Source organism: Balaenoptera borealis (assembly GCF_965194805.1).
Source record: "Balaenoptera borealis genome assembly, chromosome: 1".
NCBI lineage: Eukaryota > Metazoa > Chordata > Mammalia > Artiodactyla > Balaenopteridae > Balaenoptera > Balaenoptera borealis.
The window spans coordinates 17,350,027-17,372,317 of NC_138860.1; the positions used below are offsets into that span (position 1 = coordinate 17,350,027).

A 22,291-nucleotide genomic window follows, 5' to 3' on the forward strand; every position below is an offset into this window, starting at 1 on the left:
ACCAAAATCATGGCGATTTTGCCCCCTCCCCCCTTTTTTAACATGTAAAAAAATTTATTTATTTAATTTATTTATTTTTGGCTGTGTTGGGTCTTTGTTGCTGCGTGTGGGCTTTCTCTAGTTGTGGTGAGCAGGGGCTACTCTTCCTTGTGGTGCGCGGGCTTCTCATTGCAGTGGCTTCTCTTGTTGTGGAGCACGGGCTCTACGTGCGCAGCTTCAGTAGTTGTGGCTCATGGGCTCAGTAGCTGTGGCTCAAAGGCTCAGTAGTTGTGGCTCACGGGCTGTAGAGCGCAGGCTCAGTAGTTGTGGTGCACGGGCTTAGTTGCTCCGCGGCATGTGGGATCTTCCCAGGCTAGGGCTCAAACCTGTGTCCCCTGCATCGGCAGGTGGATTCTTAACCACTGTGCCACCAGGGAAGTTCCCCCTCCACCCCCCCGCTTTTTTTAGAGAAAAAGAAGCACAGATTGAAGAGAAGTAAGAAAAGAGAGAAAGAAAATGGAACAAAGGAAGGAGAGAAAGTAAGGAGAGAGAGAGGAAAAAAAAAAAAAACCAAGAGAGTTGTATGTGCTTTAAAGAATGAGACAATGGCAGAGAAGCGTGGCTTCAATCACCTACTCCAACCAAGAGGACAGCCTCCCACTGCGACGTCATTCCAAAGGAATATGTCCCATTCGTGGTCCACCTGCCCGCAAAAGTGGGTCTGGGTGCCCTCTCCATACACAGTCCTGAGCACGATGAGAAACGTAGGAGAATCAAAACAAAATAGGCGCCTCCACATAAGTGGGGTTTTTATGAAGGTGATGGCAACTTTGGAGTAGACACTAGAAACACCGTGTCTGTCATAGTTGAAGAAAACCAACCACTGTGGGCCAGCATCACTGTGAATTTACTTTTTCTTTTTTGGTTTTGTGTAAGAAGGGGCCAAAACGGTCCTGCTGACAGTGTGCACAGTCTCAAATAGCAGCTAGATGAAGGCCAAGTCACATAAGCTGATGCTGACACAGTGACTCCCAACCGCCAGCAGCACATTAGGTCTGTCCCCTGCTCGGAGACACCCACTTTCCATCACAGATGCTCCAGTGCTGGGTTACATTTAATAGGAGGGATGGCCGGGGAAGAACATCAGAAACCACTGGTGATGGGCTCGCTGTTTATTCCTCAGTCACTTTGTGTTAAATTGCTGTGACTTGAATGTCAGCAGTGTTTGGGATGGGGTAGTGAAATCCAATCTATCTCCCGTGTGCCAAGACAAATTTGAGGAAACCCCCAAACACAATTGTCTTGGTTTCTTGTGGGCTGTGTCCGCGCACATACAAATAGCAGCTCATTTCTTGCCCTCCAATCATGTGGCAGGTTGCTTGTCTTGCTGCTCTCTGGGGAATATCTAATGAACCCCAAACTACTTCCCTCAAAGCTGGGGATGTCAGGAATGAGGGGCCACTACACCCGTTAAGCACTGTCAAAAGTCCACGCCAATTACTGCAGAGCTGTAGGGAAAGTGCAGTCATTTCTGGAAAGGGGAATGAAGAGTTTGTTCTGTTTGTTTGAGGAGCTTGAGGATGAGAGCCAGTGAATGCTACTGAGGATAGAGGCACCAGGCACATCTTGGATGGGCGTCCAAAAGGTCCTGGGCAGTCCTAGTATTAGCAAAGTGCCTCTTGGGGGGAACTTCCGCCTGAACAAGCCCCGGATCTCCAAACCAGAGCCATTCTTTTAAGGAGTATCAGTGAAAATACTGGGCCTTGCATTAAAGTTTCTGGAGCTTTACTGCAAGGTCAAACAGATCTCTAGTTATGCAGGAGCTACTTCTTTGTGCCCGTTTTTGCAGTAGTGCTCCAGTGAGGGTGTTGGTCTTTCTGCCTGGGGTGGGATTCATGTCTTCGACTCAGGGGACTCTTTTGCACGGAAGGCAGGATATTGTGGTGAAAAGCCAGAGCTTTTGATTGACAGGCCAGCTTCACCTTGCCCTTAGCCAGGAGTTATTTCACTCTCCTTGCTCTTGATTTCTGAATCTGTGAAATGGGGATTAAAAACACCTTCTTAGCAGACATGAAGCATATAAAACTATTAGAAAATGGGAGGGGATTGTGAAGTAAATTCTGAGGCTGCAGTGAGACCAGGCCATTCTTTTTAGGGTGGGGACGGTGGGATAGACATATTTTATTCATCCCTAACCAGTTCATAACACTGAAGGGAAGGGAAGCCTGGGCCAAGTTCATTATGGCTAGACATTGTCTAGGGCAGATGTTATCAAATCTGGATGTAAAACAGAATCACCTGGGATTCACACAGTAGGTCTGGGATAGAGGCAGGTAATAAGCATATTCATAAGCCCCCATGTGCCTCTAAAGCAGGTGGTGAGGGACAGTCATCTAATGTAAAATTTAGGGGAGAAAAAATACTTTTTGGAGGCTCCATCCCTGGAGAATATCAAAATGAGAATGATGAAATGGCAGAGCTGCAAGTGAGCTGGGTGGCCATCTAGCTCAACCTGCTACCAGATTCAGGATAGATGGTCGAAGCCTTGCCTCCCTAAAGGCTGAGCTCTGGACATCCTTGGAGTATTTCTTTCAGGCTACAAATCTACACTTTCTGTCAGAGGTCCTCACGTATTGGTGATGCTGTAAGACCTTTCTTTGGTTTTTGTTCAGAGTCATTTATAAACTGTCCCAGGACACTTAGCTGCTTCTGCCCCTTCTCTTCTAATTAAGTTAGGTGGTAAGAGAGTGTTCTCTCTCAGTGGGACATTCAAGGAAGGCCCAAGAACCATTTAGCATCTTTGTTGCAGGATGGAAAGGGGGATAGGAAGGGACGTTCTTGAGGGGAAATTTGTGCGAGACCCAGTGCTTGAATGTTCTGTCTGCTCGCTTGTGTGAACTGACAACCTGAGTCAATACATATGAGCTAGGAAATTATTTACTTCCTTATATAGATGAAGAAACAGCCTCAGAAAAGCCCACTGATGTCCCTGTTGCCCCATAGCTAGGACTTTTTGATTTGGGGTTAAAATTCAAATGGTCTTAAAGGTCCCACTGCATTCGGATCCTATAACTGTATGTGACTGTGGAAGGACTAGCTACTTTCTCCCACTGGGCTGCCTCTGAATATGCTGCCAGCCTCAGCTGAAACAGCAGCCCCTATGCCCTGCCCAGAGATGTTCAGGCTGTCCTGGGGGCGAGGGGCAGGGGGCTGAGCGCCAATCCCGGGGAGGCCTGGAGGTGACGGGAGCGTGGCCCAGCACATGAGTGAGGCCCCACGCGCCAGCACGTGCTCCGTTATCCCATCAGACTTCACGTACGAAGCCTAAATTCAAAGGTGAAATGATTAAGGGTCTCGAGATGGTGACCACAGAGCATCAAACTCCAGTGTGAGGCTTTTCTGAGCTTGGGACCCGGTGCCACCACCCTGGTCACATGCCCATGAAGCCATCCCTGGGCCATGGGGAACCAAAGAACTCTAAGTGAAGATTCCTGACCGCAGGGTGCTAACACAAGGAGAAGATGATTTACAAATGAGCTAATCAATAATTTGGAACAGACGACAAGTCAACCTAGAATGCTTATAAAAGTATCTTGTGATCCTATGCTATCACAGGTTTAAGCATCCTGTACATGATTACTCTGTAAATCAGTAGCTAGATTTCCTCCTTTTCTTTTTTTCCTCTGTCTGTCCCCCCAAGTGGGATTTAACAGGGATGTGTGGCCAGGGTTGAGGAGAGGGGAATACCACTCACTGGATGGCATTCTGGAATCTCCCATGTGCAAGCTTTTCCACGAGAGGAAGGCACAGGGGACAGAGGGCGGCAGGGGAGGGGAGGAGCAGAGCAGGCCTGGTGGTCTGAAATCCACAGGGCTAGAGGAAGGTGCATCTGATCGGACCGAAAAGAGTGGGTCAGACATCGAGAGGAGAGCGCCAACTAGCGTGAGCGTGGGCAAGTTGGCAAAGGTCAAACACAAGTCCCCGACTACCTGGCAGTGGGGTAGGAACTGGATCGCAATTCCAGAGGCCTTTAGAGAGATGTCCCATTCCAAAGGGGGAAATGAGTTCTTGGAGAAGGTGGAGAAAAAAGCTACGTCCCTCCAAGGCTAGATGGGTGCATTAGGGCTGCCCAAGCCGTTAACTACCTACCCAGCCCCCCCGAGCCCAGGAAACAAGCCTCAGCATCCAGGCTGGGTGTAGAGGGGCCACGTTGAGCTCTTTGCACCAGGCGTCCAAGAGCCTTTATGAGGTAAGGGCAGGGGCACAGGCTAGGCCCCAGCACTTTGCTGTGATTTTTATTTTTTCCCCCAAATGTAAGGATATTTGGCAAGTCGCTCAAGTTCCTCAGCCAGGCAGGGGACTGGTGACCCATAGCAGAGGGCAGCCAGGGACAGCTGGGGCTGACCCTTAGAAGTGGTAGTCAGTTCTTTAGTTACCAGTCTTTATCCAATGAGCTCCCCACTCTCGGGTGCTGGAGCAGGGGTGTGGGAAAAGCTGCTGTGTCCTGCTGGCCTGGTCCCTTCACTGTGGTCACAAGACCAAAGCGGACGCGCTGGTGGGGAATGTTCAGCTGCCATTTCACCTCCTGTGTTAACTGCTTCGACTTATAAAGCAAGAACCAAAACTGTGGATTTGTATTATCAGGCAGTTGAAACAGCCAAAATGGTTATAATGGCCAGAGGGGAGGAGGGCTGTTTGCCAGGGTATAGGGAGCAGAGCAGAACAACGTACTTAACTATCAAGCGATTCCTGTAAATATTTGCAAACACCCCTTCAAAGCTCGAAAGCCTAGGACAGGATCATTGGATGATTTGCTTAGAAGAAGGAGAAACAAAATTGACCTCCTGGTCCAAAGCGGCCATAAAAAGAAAGTGTGTTTATGGGCAGAGGACCAGAAAGGGAAAAAAATTGTTCAAAGTTTAATAAACACAAAAGAGAATCAAAATAAATCTCAAGAGCACTTATTTACAAACTTGATGGAAGGATAAGGTTGGGGTTGGCGGGTGTGAATGATGGGTGTCTGTGGAAGTAACACAGGCCTGAAGGGGGTTCCAATAAGAGGGAGAAAACCAATGAGATGTTTACTCTTGCTAATGACAGGAAATGCACTGAAGCAGCTTTGCGCTTTCAGGATGCTCTTTCAAAGCATGTTTGAAGCTTCTGCTGTCTAATGGGGGGGCCATGCGAACTTGAATGCAGCCACTAGGCCTGTGGAAGGTTCTGGCCAAACTAGAGAGTGTGTGAAGCCAGGAGGCCTGGCCCCAGCCCTCCCCAGGCCTCTCTACCTGGGCCCCCAGACTGTTTTCAGCTGAGCTGATCAGGATGGGACAAGCCTGTCCAATCACCTGGGCTGGGCACGTTCCAGCGGAGAGAAAAGTCAGTTTGTTCCTGCAGCTACCTTTGCAAATTGCTAAGCTAGCGGGCTCCCCAAACCTCCTGGCTGGGTGAATGTTTGTCTGCCTGAAACTGTCCACCAAGTATTTCACGGTAGTGATGCAGCGGGCCATCCCCGTGTCCACATGAATACCTTCTTTTCTCTGAAACGTGGGTGCTTTAGATTTGGGGGGTTTTGTTTGCTTGCTTGTTTGTTTTTGTTTCTGAGGCTTCTGAGCTACAAAGCCTCAATTCACACAGTCCTTTGTGAAGCAGTCATCGAGCAGAGCATGGTTTGAAATTCACCACTTCCCCATGAGCTGCTTTCCAGCAGGCACAGGACATGGGAAAGGGATGGGGAAAAGCCTCTATGAGGGAAAAAAGTTCAGAGCTCTTAAGATGAGGAAATGTTGGTGTGTTCCTAGCATTTTTTTTTTTTTTTCAGTGTAATTGTCAGGGCATGGATTTCCCAGGAAATCACAAAAGGTATTTATTTCTATTTTAAGATCACCAGGATGGTTCATTTATTTAATAAGAAGCTAGTCTTGCCAATAGCCAGATGCCTGAGTCTTTCAAGACTCCTGTTGATGACCAACTTCGTAAACAGTGGCTATTTGGTGAACTCCATGTGTGCAGAACCCTGTCCTAGGTAGATGGGGAAAAAGAAAGACCTGGAAAATATGGTTAGTCCTCAAGATTCTTAAAATTTCATGGGGAAAACAAAATAAGCAAATATAATAATGAAGTAATAAAAACATTTGTAAGAAGCCATAAAAAAATGAATGATTATGTTGCAATGAAGTGACACAATTGAGGAGGGGGTAGAAAATCATGGAGCCACCAGAGTTGGATGGAACATTCCAGAATAATGAAAGTAAGTTTGCAGGAGATTTTGGAAGAGTATTGTAGAAATATACCTATTCTATACTGTAGGAACGTACCTGTAACAGGTGGCCTGCCCAGTGTAGGTGCTTAATAAATCGGTGTTGTATATGAAGTATGGGGATAGAATTTGGACTTGCTTTGGTTTGGGGGTAACCTCAAGTTGCATATTTGAAGGCAATGACAGGTTACTACAACATAACAGCAAAATTCTAGCAGCCCATGAACTTGAAATTGCTGTGGGCTTTCTGCAGCTCTGTATTTTTCATGGCTCAGAACAGAAGGCATTTGGGTTGATTTTTTTTTCTCTTCATTAGCTAGGATTCCCTCCCACCAATGGACATTTATGCCGAATAAAGAATTTTAAGACTGGACTGGTATAGCCAGTATCTGTGTATTTTTATTCAAATGTCCTCACCCTAACTTGTCTAGAGGGTGTATTTGGTCCTATGTGTGTGAAAGACCAAATTATCAAAGCCAAAAAAGATGCAGTCCATGAAGCTGGAGAGAACAGAGTGTTTGAGTGCCAAAATTTCAAGGAAAAAAAATACATGGGCAAACTGCTTGCCATTAGGAGCTCTTTTCCTGGCACAACTGATGAAAGTGTACGCAAGCCCGACGGCTCTCTCCAGGCATCGACTGTCATGAACTTGTTCCAATTTATAACCATCTAGGGTTTTCCACCACTCTGTCAGCTTTCAAAGGAGAGGGTTAACTTTATAGCCTCAAATGGAGTTGGAAGTGGTTTGTTAATCCCTATTAATCGGTTGCTCCTGTAACCAAATGCAGATGTTTATATTTTTTTTTCTGGTTCAATTGTTAATGATATTAAATTGGCCATTGGAAACGAAATCATTCTGTAGATATTTCCCGTATGGTTTCTTAAGACTATCTCATGCTGCGTGGTCTTTTGTGAGACAACAATGGATTTTTATCATTTTGAATGATTGCCCTAACTTTTTACAGATGCCATCCCGCCCACTTTCTACAGACCCTACTTCAGAATTGTCCGATTTGACGTCTCTGCCATGGAGAAGAATGCTTCCAATTTGGTGAAGGCAGAGTTCAGAGTCTTTCGTTTACAGAACCCGAAAGCCAGAGTGCCTGAACAACGGATCGAACTGTATCAGGTAACTTTTGTTTGGGTTGTTTGAATGGACAATCAGTTTGAAGTCTTAGGATAAAGGACTTCCTACAGACTGAGATTTTCTGAACTGAGATACGCCGTTTTCTACACTCATCATCGTGACATAGACCCTCATTTATTATTTCTCTCACAGTGACAGTTCATTCCTCACTTGCTCAGGAAGGCAGAACATTTAGAGTGAAGGGGGGAAGCTCTGGGCATGAATGGCTAGAGTGCCCACCCTCGGGAGGGTTCAAGTCCAGAAGTCCACCCCCTACTCTGTAAAGTCAGATGATGTAGGACCAGTCCCACCCCAAGGAGGGAAGTCAGCTACCTTTCTTTTCTCATTCGATGGCCATCCCTTTCTCCTTTTCTTCCCTCGTCACTTCCTTCCTGTTGTCTCTCTCTCCATCTTTTTCACTCTCTTTTCTTCCTCTTTTTGCTACCTCCTGTCTCTTCACTAACCTCATCCTGCCTCCTTTTCCTCTCTGATTCTACCCGCACTTTCTAGTCCATCCCACACCAGATGCACATCCTCTGGTCACCACTGTCCACCATGATTTCAGGCAGCCCTGACATCTCATCTCCCTAAGTACAGTTGCTAGGCAGCTGCGTCAAAAGATGATGATGGTGGTGATGATGATGATGATGATGATGATGATGATGGTGGTGATGATACGATGATGATGATGATGGTGATGGTGATGGTGATGATGATGATGATGGTGGTGGTGATGATGATGATGGTGATGGTGATGATGATGATGATGGTGATGGTGATGATGATGATGATGGTGGTGATATGATGATGATGTGATGATGATGGTGATGATACGATAATGATGATGTGATGATATGATGATGATGATGTGATGATGATGATGATGATGATGGTGATATGATGATGATGATGTGCTGATGATATGATGATGATGATGATGATGCTGGTGATGATGATGATATGATGATGATGATGATGGTGATGGTGATGATGATGATGATGGTGGTGATATGATGATGATGATGATGATGATGGTTATGATATGATGATGATGATGATGATGATGGTAGTTATGATATGATGATGATGATGATGATGATGGTGATGATATGATGATGATGATGGTGATGGTAATAATGATGGTGATGATATGATGATGATGATACCAAGTTACTGAGATGTGAGAGATGTTCTTAACAGCTTATTACTCACGTGGGTTATTGGGCAGTAGCATCAGCATTACCTAGGAGCTGGGAGAAATGCAGACTCTCAGGCCCCAGCCCAGACTTACCAAATCAGAATGCACAGAATGTAGATCAGAATCTAGATTTTTATCAAGATCTTTAGGGGATCTGATACACATGAAAGCACTGCTCTGAAAGCCCTGAGCTGGGCAAGGGAGGCAGATCAGGTCATAGTGAATATGTCATAGTGTCATATGAACAGTGTCTGTAGAGGGCAGAGTTGGAAAGATCTCACCAGGGACTTGACGTTTGGGTGGGGTCTCAAGAAGCATCTGTTAAAACAGGATGAGGGATGGTCATTCTTGACAGAAGGAGCCACTTGTACCAAAACAGGGTCTCCTTTGAAGGGGCCTGTTGAGGGTACCAAAGAGATGGTAGTCAGTGCCAGGAGGTGAGGAGAGACTAGGGCGGAGTGTTGCCCTCCCGGGAAGATATGTAGAGGGAGACTGAATAAGAACAGACCCAAGAACCCCAATGTTAAGGAGGAGGCATGTGAGACAATATGACTAAAAAGCGTGCTTACTTGAGGGAATGAAAGGAATTGACATCTGCATGTGGAGACCTCTAATTGTCCTGGATTGTAAGCATTTGGAAGTTTTGGTAATCTGGATAAGACTTTTCTTTGCATTTATTGGGAAAATGGAAAAATTCCCACACAAATAAGCATTGTACATGGAATCTCAGAGAATGAGTTTGAAGTTGTTGAAAGTTTTCAAGTACCAGTTTACATGTGTGTTCATGAAAAGTAGTTCTTACTTAGATCCTCAGGGACCTCTCTGTGGAGACCTTAAAATCTTAATGTGCGTTCTAAGAGTATCAGACAGGGTCGACTTTCTGTGTACCAGCCCCTCTGCTAAGCCCTTTATAAGTATTGCCTCCATTTGTATACACAGCTCTCCTGTGAAGTTTGCATGATGAGGTATCTCTTTTTTTCATTTATTGACATATAACAGATGTATAACGTTGTATTAGTTCAAGGTGTACAACCTTGAATAAGGTTTTGATATATGTATATATTGCAAAATGATCACCACAATAAGTTTAGTTAACATGTACCACTTCACATAGTCACATTTTTTTTCCCTTTGTGGTAAGAACTTCTAAGATTTACTCTCTTATTTCAAATATTTAATACACTATTACAAACTATCGTCACCATATTGTACATTACATCCCCAGAACTTATTCATCTTACAACTGGAAGTTCGTACCTTTAGACCACCTTCACTCATTTCAAATATTCTTTCTATTACTGGATTCTTTCTCCTTTTTACAGAGAAAGATGCTGAGTCACAGAGAAATTAAGTCACTTGGCCAGGGTCACACAGCTAGGAGGAGGCGGGGCTGGGATACAGGTCCAGCTCTGATTCTCAAGCACTCACTCCTCACCACATTTGCTGTTTGTAGCAAATCCTTCCCTACCTCTTTGCCTCAATATCAGCTGGAATAGAAGAAAAATAAGAGAAACTAGGCCGGCCAGAGGGTGGAGTGGTATTAGGAGGGAAAGCAAAGACTGAGTTCTCTGAAAAAGCAGCTTGATCAAAGGTAGCCAGAGATATTGCAAGGTGATTTGAAAAATAAAAACAAAAACATGATTCCCTGTCCTCTTGTTTCTTCTTTTTCAATTAAGTCTCTCGTACATGCCTCTCTGTGCAGATAGATTGTTCTCTCTGGCCCTGTTTCAATTACGCGACTTCAGTTAATTGAAGGCAAGGTCTGTTAGGTTTTGTTGCCTGTAACGTAAGCTGCTAAATCACCGTTATTCTTTGGCTCCTGACCTTGCTCCGAGGAGTGGCCTCTGATAGCGGGTTACTGATGGTTTGTCTTCCTCCCAGAGGCCATCTCATCTCCGGGAGGGGATCTGTCCCTGGAGGCTGGTAATTTAGAGGACCTCAGTGAGTCCTCAGTGAATGTGTACCTTCCCAGAGGTTATTGCAGCACTGGCCACCCCATGACACAAGCAGCAGACTCTGCTCCAATTAAAGCCCCCCAGTTGGAAAAGATACAGCCCCAAACAGAAGCTCATCGTCTGGAGAACATGACCTCGGGCTTGTTCAGTGACACTGAACACGGGATCCAGGAAAGAGGTAGTTTTAGAGGAAAATAAGGAAGAATAACATCTCCTTATCTATCTGGAGCTCAGCTATGCGGCAATCTAACCTCCTGAAACACAGCCAAAGTCCAGGTAGTAAGTCAGAGAGATCCCTGAGCACCCTCACAGAAGACACAGCGCACACACACACACAGCTGACTCACCGGAAAGGCAGCCTTTGGTCCTCTCTGGGACCACAAGAAATTCGAAGCATTGGATTAGAAGGAGTGCTGGGGGAAGACACTCTGACAGGAGGAGATGACCCTTTAGACTTGAGATGTTTGCCTGTGCACCCCAGTGATGCCAGCCCAGAAGATCAAGTCATAGAATGCAGTGCCTGTATGGACAATTTTCCTAAATCTTATCCTGTTTGTAGTTAACCCAGTCTTTATCTCTGTGGCACCCTATCTGGATTCTGACATCTGCTTGTGGCCTTTTTATTTGGAGTCCCATTTTTTGCTTGTTCTTCTCCAACTTGCCACTTGCCTTCCATGCATTTGGAAGTCTTTGTGGCCTTCAGTGATAAACTCCCTCTTCAAGTCCCAGGACAGAAATTGATGCTTATAATAATGGCTTGCAATTATGCAGGTGAGGCTAAATTATATTCAGGTAACTGAACACGTGCCGTAAAGTACTAGAGAGTTTTCTCTGCAAAATTGCTGAAATGTTATTTTGAAAAATAAAATACTCAGTGCTTAAATGGGCAGCTCTGTAGCTATGTGGAGAGCTCAACTATTCAGAAGAACAAAGCCTCTGAAGTTTCTAGATTCCCTTTGACTACTGTATTACTGGACACACGGTTGACAATCTACTTCCTAGAGGAAGAGAGATAGGATGACTAGGCATAGGTTTTCAGGGTGTTTAGATGATTGTATGGATGATCTATTAGGATTCCTCAGGACATCGATTTTAAGCAGGGGGAGTGTGTGTGTGTGTGTGTGTGTGTGCGTGCGCATGCGCGTGAGCTCACACGTGGGTGCAGGAGGTGCTTCCGTACCTCTAAATGCCCTGGGGGAGCTTCTACAAGGCCTGTCCACAGTCCCTTTCCTGGAGATTCTGATTCTCCCTGGAGAGGAAAAGATTTGCCTCTGGACAGACGTGGTTTCGAAAAGCTCTCCTCATGATTCAGATATGATCATTCTCCATTCTCCATTGGGAATCACAGATTTAAGGCATATCCCAAGTTTTGGGGGTCATTCTGTCCCATAAAATGTATATGGGTCCTCTTTCTAGAGTCCGAATCCCAGGCTAGAAAGACCTAAGATAGCATTTCCGGGAGTGAGTTCAGAGTTAGTTTTGTCCAGGGCTGTGCATCTGTTGATTTCTCCCTGCCTGGGAGAGTCAGGATACCCGAGCTTCTGTGGAAATCATGTTTAGTTTGGCAAGGCGACTCTCACTCTTCTCCCCTCTACAGAATAGTCTGTCAGAGCTGTGATGAATGGTGGTAATATAAAACCACACTGTCCTCCTGCTACCTCTGACTTCTGTTATGTTAACAGGCTCTAAAGAGCGTATACTGGTGTGATCATAGTATGACTTCAGATGTACACCAGTATCGGAGGGAATGCAAAAGGGATAAAGCCTTCTGATATGAAGGGAAAGAGGGCAAAAAAGAGGAAAACTGAACATTTTTCCAAATAGGAGTAACCCTTACCATATTTTTAGAGATTTACGACAAAGGCAGCCTTTATTGAAATATGCTCCGATAAAGCTCCAGTGCTCTGGGAATGCTTTTGAACCTACTAATATTTAGTAGAGCTCTCAGCCCATTTGGAGAATGGAATACATCTTTCTCTGATTAAGTTGTGCTTGTATTTATGATTAAAATCATGCCCAGAGTTATGAGAGGGAAAAAAAATAGGAGAGGGGAATCTTCTTCAATTGAATATCACCAACAAGAGCAAGGGTATCTGCCATCTTGGAGGGGGCTAAGTCCCCAATTTCACAAGCAAAGAAATGAAGCACCAAGAGATTAATAACTTATGTAAGGGTGCCCATGACCTCGTGGCCACGTGAGACCACCAAAAAATACTTATGTTTAGGGGTGCTGACCTCAGAGGGCCTTGGAAATCCCAGCTATGTCTAGCTTCCTGTCACCAACTTACGCCCTTTTCACACTTATTTCCCATTTCTTTTTTTTTTTTTTAATTGAAGTATAGTTGATTTACAATGTTGTGTTAGTTTCTGGTGTACAGCAAAGTGATTCAGTTATATATATATATATATATATACTTTTTTATATATATATATACTTTTTCAGACTCTTTTCTCTTATAGCTTATTACAAAATATCAAGTATAGTTCCCTGTGCTATACAGTAGGTCCTTGTTGGTTATCTATTTTATATATAGTAGTGTGTATGTGTTAATCCCAAACTCCTGATTTATTCCTCCCCCCCTCCCTTTCCCCTTTGGTAACCAAAAATTTGTTTTCTCTGTCTGTGGATCTCTTTACTGTTCATTTAAAACTTTACCACCTCTAGGATAATAAGATTTGTACCTTTGTAATGTTTCGATGATCTAGTCACTGTATAACAAACTGCCCCCAAATTTCATCGCCTCAAATATCAATTATTTTATCGATTTTTGAGGGTCAGAAGCTTGGGCAAGACTTGGCTGGGCTGTTCTGCTCCATGTGACTTTGACTGGGGTCACTTGATGGTATTCAGGTAGCAGCTGGTCTGGTCTGGAGGATCTGTGATGAGTTTGCTCGTAAGCTTGGAGCCTGGATGGGATGACTGAGCGCCTCCTCCTCTCTAAATGGTTTCAGGATGTATCCACGCAGTCTTCCCAGAAGAGTAGTCAGGCTTTTTACATGAGGCTCAAGGGGCCAAGTGTCCAAGGCAGAAGCTGCCAGTCTGCTTAAAAACAAGGCCCAGAACTAGCAGAGCATCGTTTTCACCTTATTCTATTGATCAAATGACCTACAGCCCAGCCCAGATTCAAAGGGAAAGGAAATAGACCCCAACTCTTGATGGGAGGAGTGTCAAAGAAGTTGCAGCCATCTTTAATCTGCCACACTAACCCACTATATGGAGTCGTAGTGAGCAAACTCCAAGTGAGCTCCTCCTCGCGTTGGCACCAGAACTGGTGCCAGCCATCTACAGATAAATCAGACTCAGACTCTGCCTTCCAGTTGCTCAGGGTCTGGTGGAGGAACAGACGTGTAAATGGTGTCTCAACAGTACCGTCTTTCCACTAATAGAGGTATACCCGAGGGACTCCTAGAACAAAATTTGGAGAATCCAGAGGAATGCCTCAGAACTCATTCCTTCCAGAAAGGGAGCTGTGAGAATTTGGGGGCAGCCTGCCATCTGGTTTGGACTCCTTGGGTGGACAGGCAGATAATTCCAATACACCACATGCCTGACTCAAGAGATTTCTTTGAGCCCAACAATATTTATAGCAGGAATATCTGAATGCATCAGATTGAGATAGGAGCAGGTTTGGTTAATTACTATGCACAGCATTTTCTTTTATTCACTCGTTCACTAGTCACCCTTAATGAGACAGCATGGTGTAGTGTTCACTGGTATGGGCATTGTGATCCAAGTTTTTTTTTTTTAATAATTCCAATTCACTTGCTGTTTATTGTAAGGGTGAAATAAAACAGTGTATATAACTGTCGGATGGAGAGTTGGCAGTCAACCTAGGTTAGTTCCCTTCCTTCCTCATCATCTCTTAGATTTTGACTTCTAAGTCTTTGATTCCTCCAAGAGGAAGAGCTCTCTACAGAATTACCTGCCAAAGGCAGTTGCCAGGTTATCATTAGATTAATTTATTAGCTTGAGACCACTGAAAAAACCATGCAAAAGAACTCCCTGGGAGGCCATGCAATATACTGGGTTCATACATCATACATCATACATCAGGAGAAAAATGTCACCTTCTCACATGGGGCTGGTGTGAGGCCACAAATGTTGGTGTCAGATCTTGGTAGAATACAGTCTGCTGGTAGTTCCCTATTAATCAGTAGAGGATAAAGGTGCTGGGATGAAACAAGCTCGGTGGATTTCCAAGGCACCTTAGATTTCCCGACCATGGCCTTAAGAGGGGCAATGGTGGTGTTAATTTTTGTAGAGGTAGGATGTGTCCAGCTTCAGTTGAAGTCACCTTTGCCTTAACAAAGGAACTCCCCCCTCTACAGAATACTCTGTCAGACCTGTGATGAACAAAAGTAAAATAAAATCTGTCCTCCTGCTTTTTCTGACCTCTTTCTTTAATCCTTGGGATTGATTGATTGATTGATTGATGTATTTATTTATTTTGACTGTGCTGTGCGGCATGCGGGATCTTAGTTCCCCGACCAGGGATCAAACCCGTGCCCCTGCCGTGCAAGTGCGGAGTCCTAACCACTGGACCACCAGGGAATTCCCAATCCTTGGATTTTAATGCCTAGTTGGATTTGCATTTGTACAGTAATGGGTTTGTCAAATGTGATGAAATCTCATCTTTAGAGATCCCTTGCAAGGCTATACAAAACAGCGGCTAAATCCTAAGTCATTTATATCCATTTATCTTTGGCTTCAAACTGTATAGTCCATATAAAATGACTTTTCAGATTTGAGGGTGAAAGAGTGAATTGATGTTTACGGAGCAAAATAAGTAAACAAAGATTTTAGTGGGGAGGAGCGAATCCCCAGCTACTTTTAATGGACATTGCATCTCATCTCCGCGAAAGATTTTAAACGATGCACATCCCTAAGGCTTTACAGTGATAATTCAAGGTAGATGGCCTTGGCCTGCTTTTTATTTATTATTTATTTATTTATTTATTTATTTATTTATTTATTTATTTATTTATGGCTGCACTGGGTCTCTGTTGCTGTGCACGGCTTTCTCTAGTTGCGGCGAGCGGGGGCTACTCTTTGTTGAGGTACGTGGGCTTCTCATTGCGGTGGCTTCTCTTGTTGTGGAGCACGGGCTCTAGGCACATGGGATTCAGTAGTTGTGGCACGCGGGCTCAGTAGTTGTTGCTCACGGGCTCTAGAGCGCAGGCTCAGTAGTTGTGGCGCACGGGCTTAATTGCTCCGCGGCATGTGGGATCTTCCCGGACCAGGGCTCGAACCCGTGTCCTCTGCATTGGCAGGCGGATTCTTAAACACTACACCACCAGGGAAGCCCTGGCCTGCTTTTTAAGGGACTCTAAAGCTGCAAAATGAAGGGTGAGGTTCCTGTCATTGCAAGGACCACAGCACTAGTGGGGTTAATGAAATTTAACCTTTTCCTAATCCCAAACAGATGCGCATACACGTGCGTATATGTGCCATTGTACACGTGCATGCGTGCACACACACAGAGTTCAGCTTTCATTTCTCATATTGCCCAAGGGTGTGTAAAATATAAAGAGGTCAGCCAAGAAACCCGACTGTCTGTTAAATTTGACTTGCAAAAAGTGCTACTGAAAAAAAAATTTATACTGTGCTCCTGTTGTCCAGAATTTTACAACGTACAATCCCCTTAATACTGATCCTAACTCTGGCGCCACGTTGGAGACACACGAGGTATAGTAACCCACTTTAAAAAAAGCCGTGAGGTATAATAAACACTTTGTTTGTACAAGACTATTAATATCTCAGGTTTTTGCAAACTGATCGAATGACATGCTCGCCTCGTAAGGAAATTGGATGGTTATCATTTGCATTAGGTTATGACGTTACCCGAAGCCTACGAACCCTGTGAGCAGACAGGACCCCAACAATGGTGTGAACAGTAGTCCTTCCCCACTGTATTCAAAGAAATATTAATAATCGTGCAACGGTAACTAATAATTCTCTGTTCTTTTGCGTAGTGTGGCTCAGTAGCCGTGTTGAGAATTATCGCTAACCCATGCTGTACTTACTGTCTGCTGGGCACTATTTTAAGTGCGTTATAAAGATTGATTCATTTAATCCTTATAATAACCTTATGAGGTGGTTACTATTATTATCTTCATTTTACAAATGAGGAAACTGAGGCACGGAGAGTTTGAGAAACTTGCCCAGGCCACACAGCTTGGAAGAGGCAGAGCCAGGATTCTAACGCAGGCAGTCTGGCCCCAAAGGCCATGCTGTTGACTGCTTTGCCCTACTGGTGAGAGGAGCCCAGGCTTTGGAGTTGGGCTAGTGTGAGTTCCAGGTGTGGCTTTCCCCCTTGGGGAGTCTGAGGAAGTCACATCACCGAGATGATTTCTGTATCAGTAAAATGTGGATAAAAGCACCTACTTGGCAAGCATTTTGTAAGACATGGAGAGAATGCATGGAAACTCCTAGCACGATATTAGTCGACTCAATGGTTACTATTATTATTATTATTGTTTCCAAAGCATTGACTTTGAACTTTTATCAGAAACAATCTCTTAAATTTACGATCTGCTCCAAATCTCTTAGTAATGAAAACTCACCTTAGCCCCTAGTGCTGTGGGTCCTGGGTTTGCAGTGGCTGCCCCAGAAGTTAGCTTCAGGACTTCCTTAGATAATATTTTCAACTCACTCTGTGTGTGGTGGTCTCATTCAATTGCTGGTGAGTAGCTCTGGGGAGGAAACAAGAGGAACATTGCAGCCAGTCAGCCCTGGGTTCACCTTTCACCTTTTTTATTTAGTAGCTTTCTGGTCTTACAAGTCACTCATCTCTCTGAGCCTCAGATTTTCTTCATCCACTGGAGGTTGACAGTTCTTGTCTAATGAGTTGCTGTGAGGAGAACACAGCTGTAAAGTGTCTGGCACGTTGGCTGCGTCAGGAGTGGATTATTTTCACCAGGGTTTTGCTGGTCATCTAGAACATGGTTTATACTTCCCCTAGAGTGGGTTTGTGGTTGTAAAACTACTCCGTGATGATGTCAGTCGCCTCTGGTTGGATGATGCCATTCATCTCTGATTGGATGAGGTGTCATCTGAGAGCAGGATTATGGAAAGAGCTATGGTGTTAGCATTCTGGGTGTTTGCTTTATAAAAACTCCAAGGGCAGCTGTGATGAGTTGGGGGCTGTGATGTGCCTTGCTTTTCTTTTTGAAGAAACCATTACAGAGTGACTGACCCCAGTGGGGATGTCTTTTTACCTCATCCCCGGCCACATAACTACCTCTCCCTGCCTCACCACCACACGATTAGGCTTGATACCTGCTTCCTGGATTGATTTCAATAGTTTTATTTCCATCTCGTAAATGTCTGTCGACTTTTCTATAACTCCACCAGGGCAAAAGTTGTTCCAAGGGAGGATATGTGTTTATTTCCTGATAGCAACAGTAATCAGAATATCTTGGGGGAACTTTGGGTTCTAGAACTGTGTTCACAGCCTACAAATACATAATTGAGAATTCCTCCAACGGGGACAAATCTGGATTTTTTTGAAAGGTACTATTGGTTTTTTAAAACTGCCAAAGTTCTAAATAAGAGGAACATAGAAAGTAATTAAGTTGATTTTCCTATTTAATGGCAGTTTTTAAAAGATGGAGCCGAAATCCAACCACTTCTCACATCTCTGCTGCTACTACCCTGGTCCCAGGGGTTCTTGTCTCGTGCTTGGGCTTTTGCAGTGGCCTCTTCTCGCTTTTTGCACCCTGGCCACCTTCGAGGCTGTTTGCAACACAGCAGTGAGGGCGATCTCTGCCGAGAGGTTGGTCCAATCCAAATCCCCTGGTCAGAGCCCCGTCGTGGCTTCTTACCTCACTCCGCGTAGGAGCTGAAGGCCTTCTTGTGCCTTCTGAGGCTTTCCCTGGCCTATTGCTCACTCGCCCCCCCAGCCGTGACTTCCCCCGCTCAGGGGGCTCCCCCATCCTGGCCTCTTTGCTGTTCCTCACCCTGGGCTCACGCCTCCTAAAGCCTGCGGCTGCTATTCCCTCTGCCTGCGGTGCTCTTCGCCATTCTCCAGAAGCCTCCCTCTCTTCATCCCTTCAGATCTTTCCTCGAATGTCACCTGCTCAGAGACCTTCCTAGCCAACCTGACATCCGACATCTCAGGGTCCCTCTTCCCAACGGTTCCCGTCCCTGTTCTCCACGTTTCTCCTCCATACTCTTGTCACATGCTATACTTGATCTTCTCCATCTTCATCTTGTTTATGGTCTTGTCTCCACCTCTAGAGATAATCTCCCAGAACAGCACCTGGTGCATAGATGATGTTCAATAAATGTCTTTGAATACATTGAAGAAACATTTCAAAATAAGATTTAAGTACAAGGATTATATATATGTATAGCTGCATCACTTTGTTGTACACCTGCAACTAACACAACATTATAAATCAACTATACTCCAATAAAAATGTTTTAAAAAAGAGTTAAGTACAAGGAACATTGTGGAAAGAAGCGTGTACCATCATCAGGGGACTCTTGAGAAACATCAATTATTTGGATTTGGAAATTCTGCTAGATTTGTTTTAAAGATACCTCTGTAGCTATTAATGAAGAAAGAAATGTTGATAGCTACCCATTTTCTGTTACTTATTCAGAGCTACTTCTGGTTAAGTGAATAATAACCATGTAGGAAAAATACATATATATATAACACGGTAATGAAACTGATACTCTTGGATAACCCGTAAACACGGTAGAAAAACCATGCTCTTTATTTTTTTAGATTCATTACTTTAGAATCACACCCTCTAAATTAAAGGGCTCAGCTGAAGGTAAGCAGGGACTTGAATTACAGTACAGGTCATATGGGTTGTTGGGGGCCAGGAAGAAGGAAAAGGGGGGTGGAAGTGTGTTCCCGAAGTATGTGTGTGTCTGTGTTTAGTCAGAGCAGAATTGGAAGGGGATATCAAATGAGAAAATCAGAAGATATGGCAGCTCGAAGTTTTGTTGGGGACACTCATTCCCCCCGTGGTAGGAAACAACTGGGTAATTATTAACATCCTTAGGACTGAGCTGTGCGGTTTGGTCCCAAGGACTGACTTGACCTGTGGTCTTGACTTCATTTCTCATCAGATTCCATCATTGACTGTTGTATGGCACATGCCTCTTTCCTTGCCTGTGCGGATGTGACTTGTGTCTGACTGAATCGTCTTCTCTGCTGTGTGATTTATATCTCATGCTCTTGTGAATGAGGTCGAGCTGCAGCATCACAGAGACTTTCGTTTACACAAAGGACTCCTTCATCCCTCAGACCCGTAGAGATGCATTTGCTTGTTTATGCACATGTGCAGTCAGCACAGAGGTCCGTGTGTGGAGAATGAAAAAGGTGAAGGAAAAAATAGGGAATTATGAAGTGTTTTCATCACAGAGGAGAGGCTTTCCTGTGTGTATGTGTGTATGTATGTGTGTGTATATGTGTTTGTGTGTGTGTGTATGTGTGTAAGTGTGTGCATGTAGCTTGGTGGTGTCATTTCCATAAAGGTCATTAAAGACCTCTGTATGCCATACTTTTACTGCACATGGATCTGTGTAATACAGAAACATACCAATGTGCATTACGTTGTACTGTAACGAGAAAGAGTTAATATCGGGACATAATAATGTAGATATCTCGGCTCCGAAGAGACTGTATTTTTAACGTGAGTCTTTCTTTTGAAGCTGATGTGTATTCCATAGGTGTGTGTTCTGCAGGCTCTTGTGAAGCTCTTGTGAAGTATGCATTCCTTACGACCTCTTAGAGGGATGCAGTCACAAAGGAGCCACGGTAATTACAGGACGTGGTGATGGGAGAAGTAGGATAAGAGCTGGGTCTGTTAGGCCACTTTCCGAAGGATAATCATGCAGTGTGTCAGTTTGTTAGACACGCCCAAGGTGACCCAGCGCTGTTCAAGGAGGCTGCAATTAAACAGGGACAAAGGGCTATGTTTATGCCTCAGTGGAAGAGAAGCTGTTTACCCAGTTCTGATTCTAAGACCCCACTTTCTAGTACTTGGAAATTCTACTTTCTTGCTTTTTCTCGTCATTTTCATTCCCAAAACAAAATATGTTAAGTAGAAAGGGTAAAATATGTCTAAAATTGTTTACATTGTCAGGTGATTCTTTGTCATCATAGATAGATAGATACAGATATGGATATACAGATATAGATGTCTGTCTGTCTGTTTATCTATGAAGTCTCTGTGAGGTGTATGTCCATGTGTATGTGTAAAATTCTGAGAAGTAGTTTCTATCACTATAAATGACTGATTGTTCAGGGGCTTGTATGTCACTTGATCATATATGTCTTTCTAATGAAGTCTGTTAGTCAATAAGAATTTACCAAGGATGGACCGTGTAAACTACGGTGGAAAAAACTCTGTGGAAGAACAAGAAAGGAGTGTTTTTTGCTTTGAAGAACTTCCCCGTCAGATCAAGCATCAGAACATACACAACCCACAGAAATGCGTGAACACCTACTGTTATAGGTTGAATTGTGTCCCTTCAAAAAAGATATGTGGATGTCCTGACCTTCAGCATCCCATAACGTGACCTTATTTGGAAACAGGCTCGTTGCAGATGTAATTAGTTAAATTAACATGAGGTTACACCATGGAGTAAGGTAGGCCTCTAATCCTATATGGTCAGTGTCCTAAGAAGACAGGCATGTGCACATGGAAAGATGCTCAACACCCCTAATTATTAGAGAAATGCAAATCAGAACTACAGTGAGGTATCACCTCACAGCAGTCAGAATGGCCATCATTAAGAAGTCTACAAATAACAAATGCTGGAGAGGGTGTAGAGAAAAGGGAACCCTCCTACACTGTTGGTGGGAATGTAAATTGGTACAGCCACTATGGAGAATAGTATGGAGGTTCCTTAAAAAACTAAAAATAGAGCTACCATATGATCCTGCAATCCCACTCCTGGGCATATATATGGAGAAAACTCTAATTGGAAAAGATACATGCACCTCAGTGTTCATAGCGGCACTATTTACAATAGCCAAGACACGGAAGCAACCTAAGTTAGCACTGACAGATGAATGGATAAAGAAGATGTGGTACATATACACAATGGAATACTACTCAGCCATAAAAAAGAATGAAATAATGCCATTTGCAGCAACATGGATGGACTTAGAGATTATCATACTAAGGAAGTGATGGTTTGTGTTTGCCTGACTTCAAAGCCTATGAGCCTTTCCCCTACACTAATGATTTCCAAAGGCACTTGGCAAGCGCCATGGGTTCTTCAAAGAAACCTGAGGAACCACAGAGGGTATGGAATGAATCGGCAAAGATGGGCAGGATTCTGGCTTAAACTGGGCCTCACACCTTACATACACTAGTGAAGTTCTACTTTGTTCTGCTGTATACAACACAAGACAGGGTGTTGATTAAAGAAAACAAGGCCAACCAGAAAAGAAGTAACTATGGATACAGCACCAGGTTATGGCTTTGGCTCTATACAGTTTAATACTGTTATCGTCAAGCTGATGAAGACATTGCATGCACAGTAGCTGGTACTATGACGAGGATAGTTTAGATGTTGAAGAGCAAACAAGGTTCAGAGAGATTCTAAAATGCTAAAAACCCAGCTCAGATAAGAAGTTCAAAGTTAATGGAGATATATGTGGAATTTTCATTTAGGTTCAAAAATGAATTGCGTCAATATAGACTAGAACAGTAGTTCTCCTAGTGGCCCTTGGACCAGCAGCTTGTGCATCACCTAGGAACATGTTAGAAATGCAAATTCTTGGGCCCCAGCCTCACCCCTATTAAAT

General features: G+C 44.1%; 1 protein-coding gene across 3 annotated transcripts in view; it reads left to right on the forward strand.

Moving 5' to 3' along the window:
- The window catches only part of TGFB2 (transforming growth factor beta 2), an 83,994-nt gene that overhangs the window by 43,247 nt on the left and 18,456 nt on the right, over window positions 1–22,291 (forward strand). For all 3 annotated transcript variants that reach the window (XM_082395048.1, XM_082395049.1, XM_082395050.1), the window contains one exon: window positions 7,201–7,364. In XM_082395048.1, coding sequence (XP_082251174.1) covers window positions 7,201–7,364 — 164 coding nt within the window. The remainder of the gene's footprint in view (window positions 1–7,200; window positions 7,365–22,291) is intronic.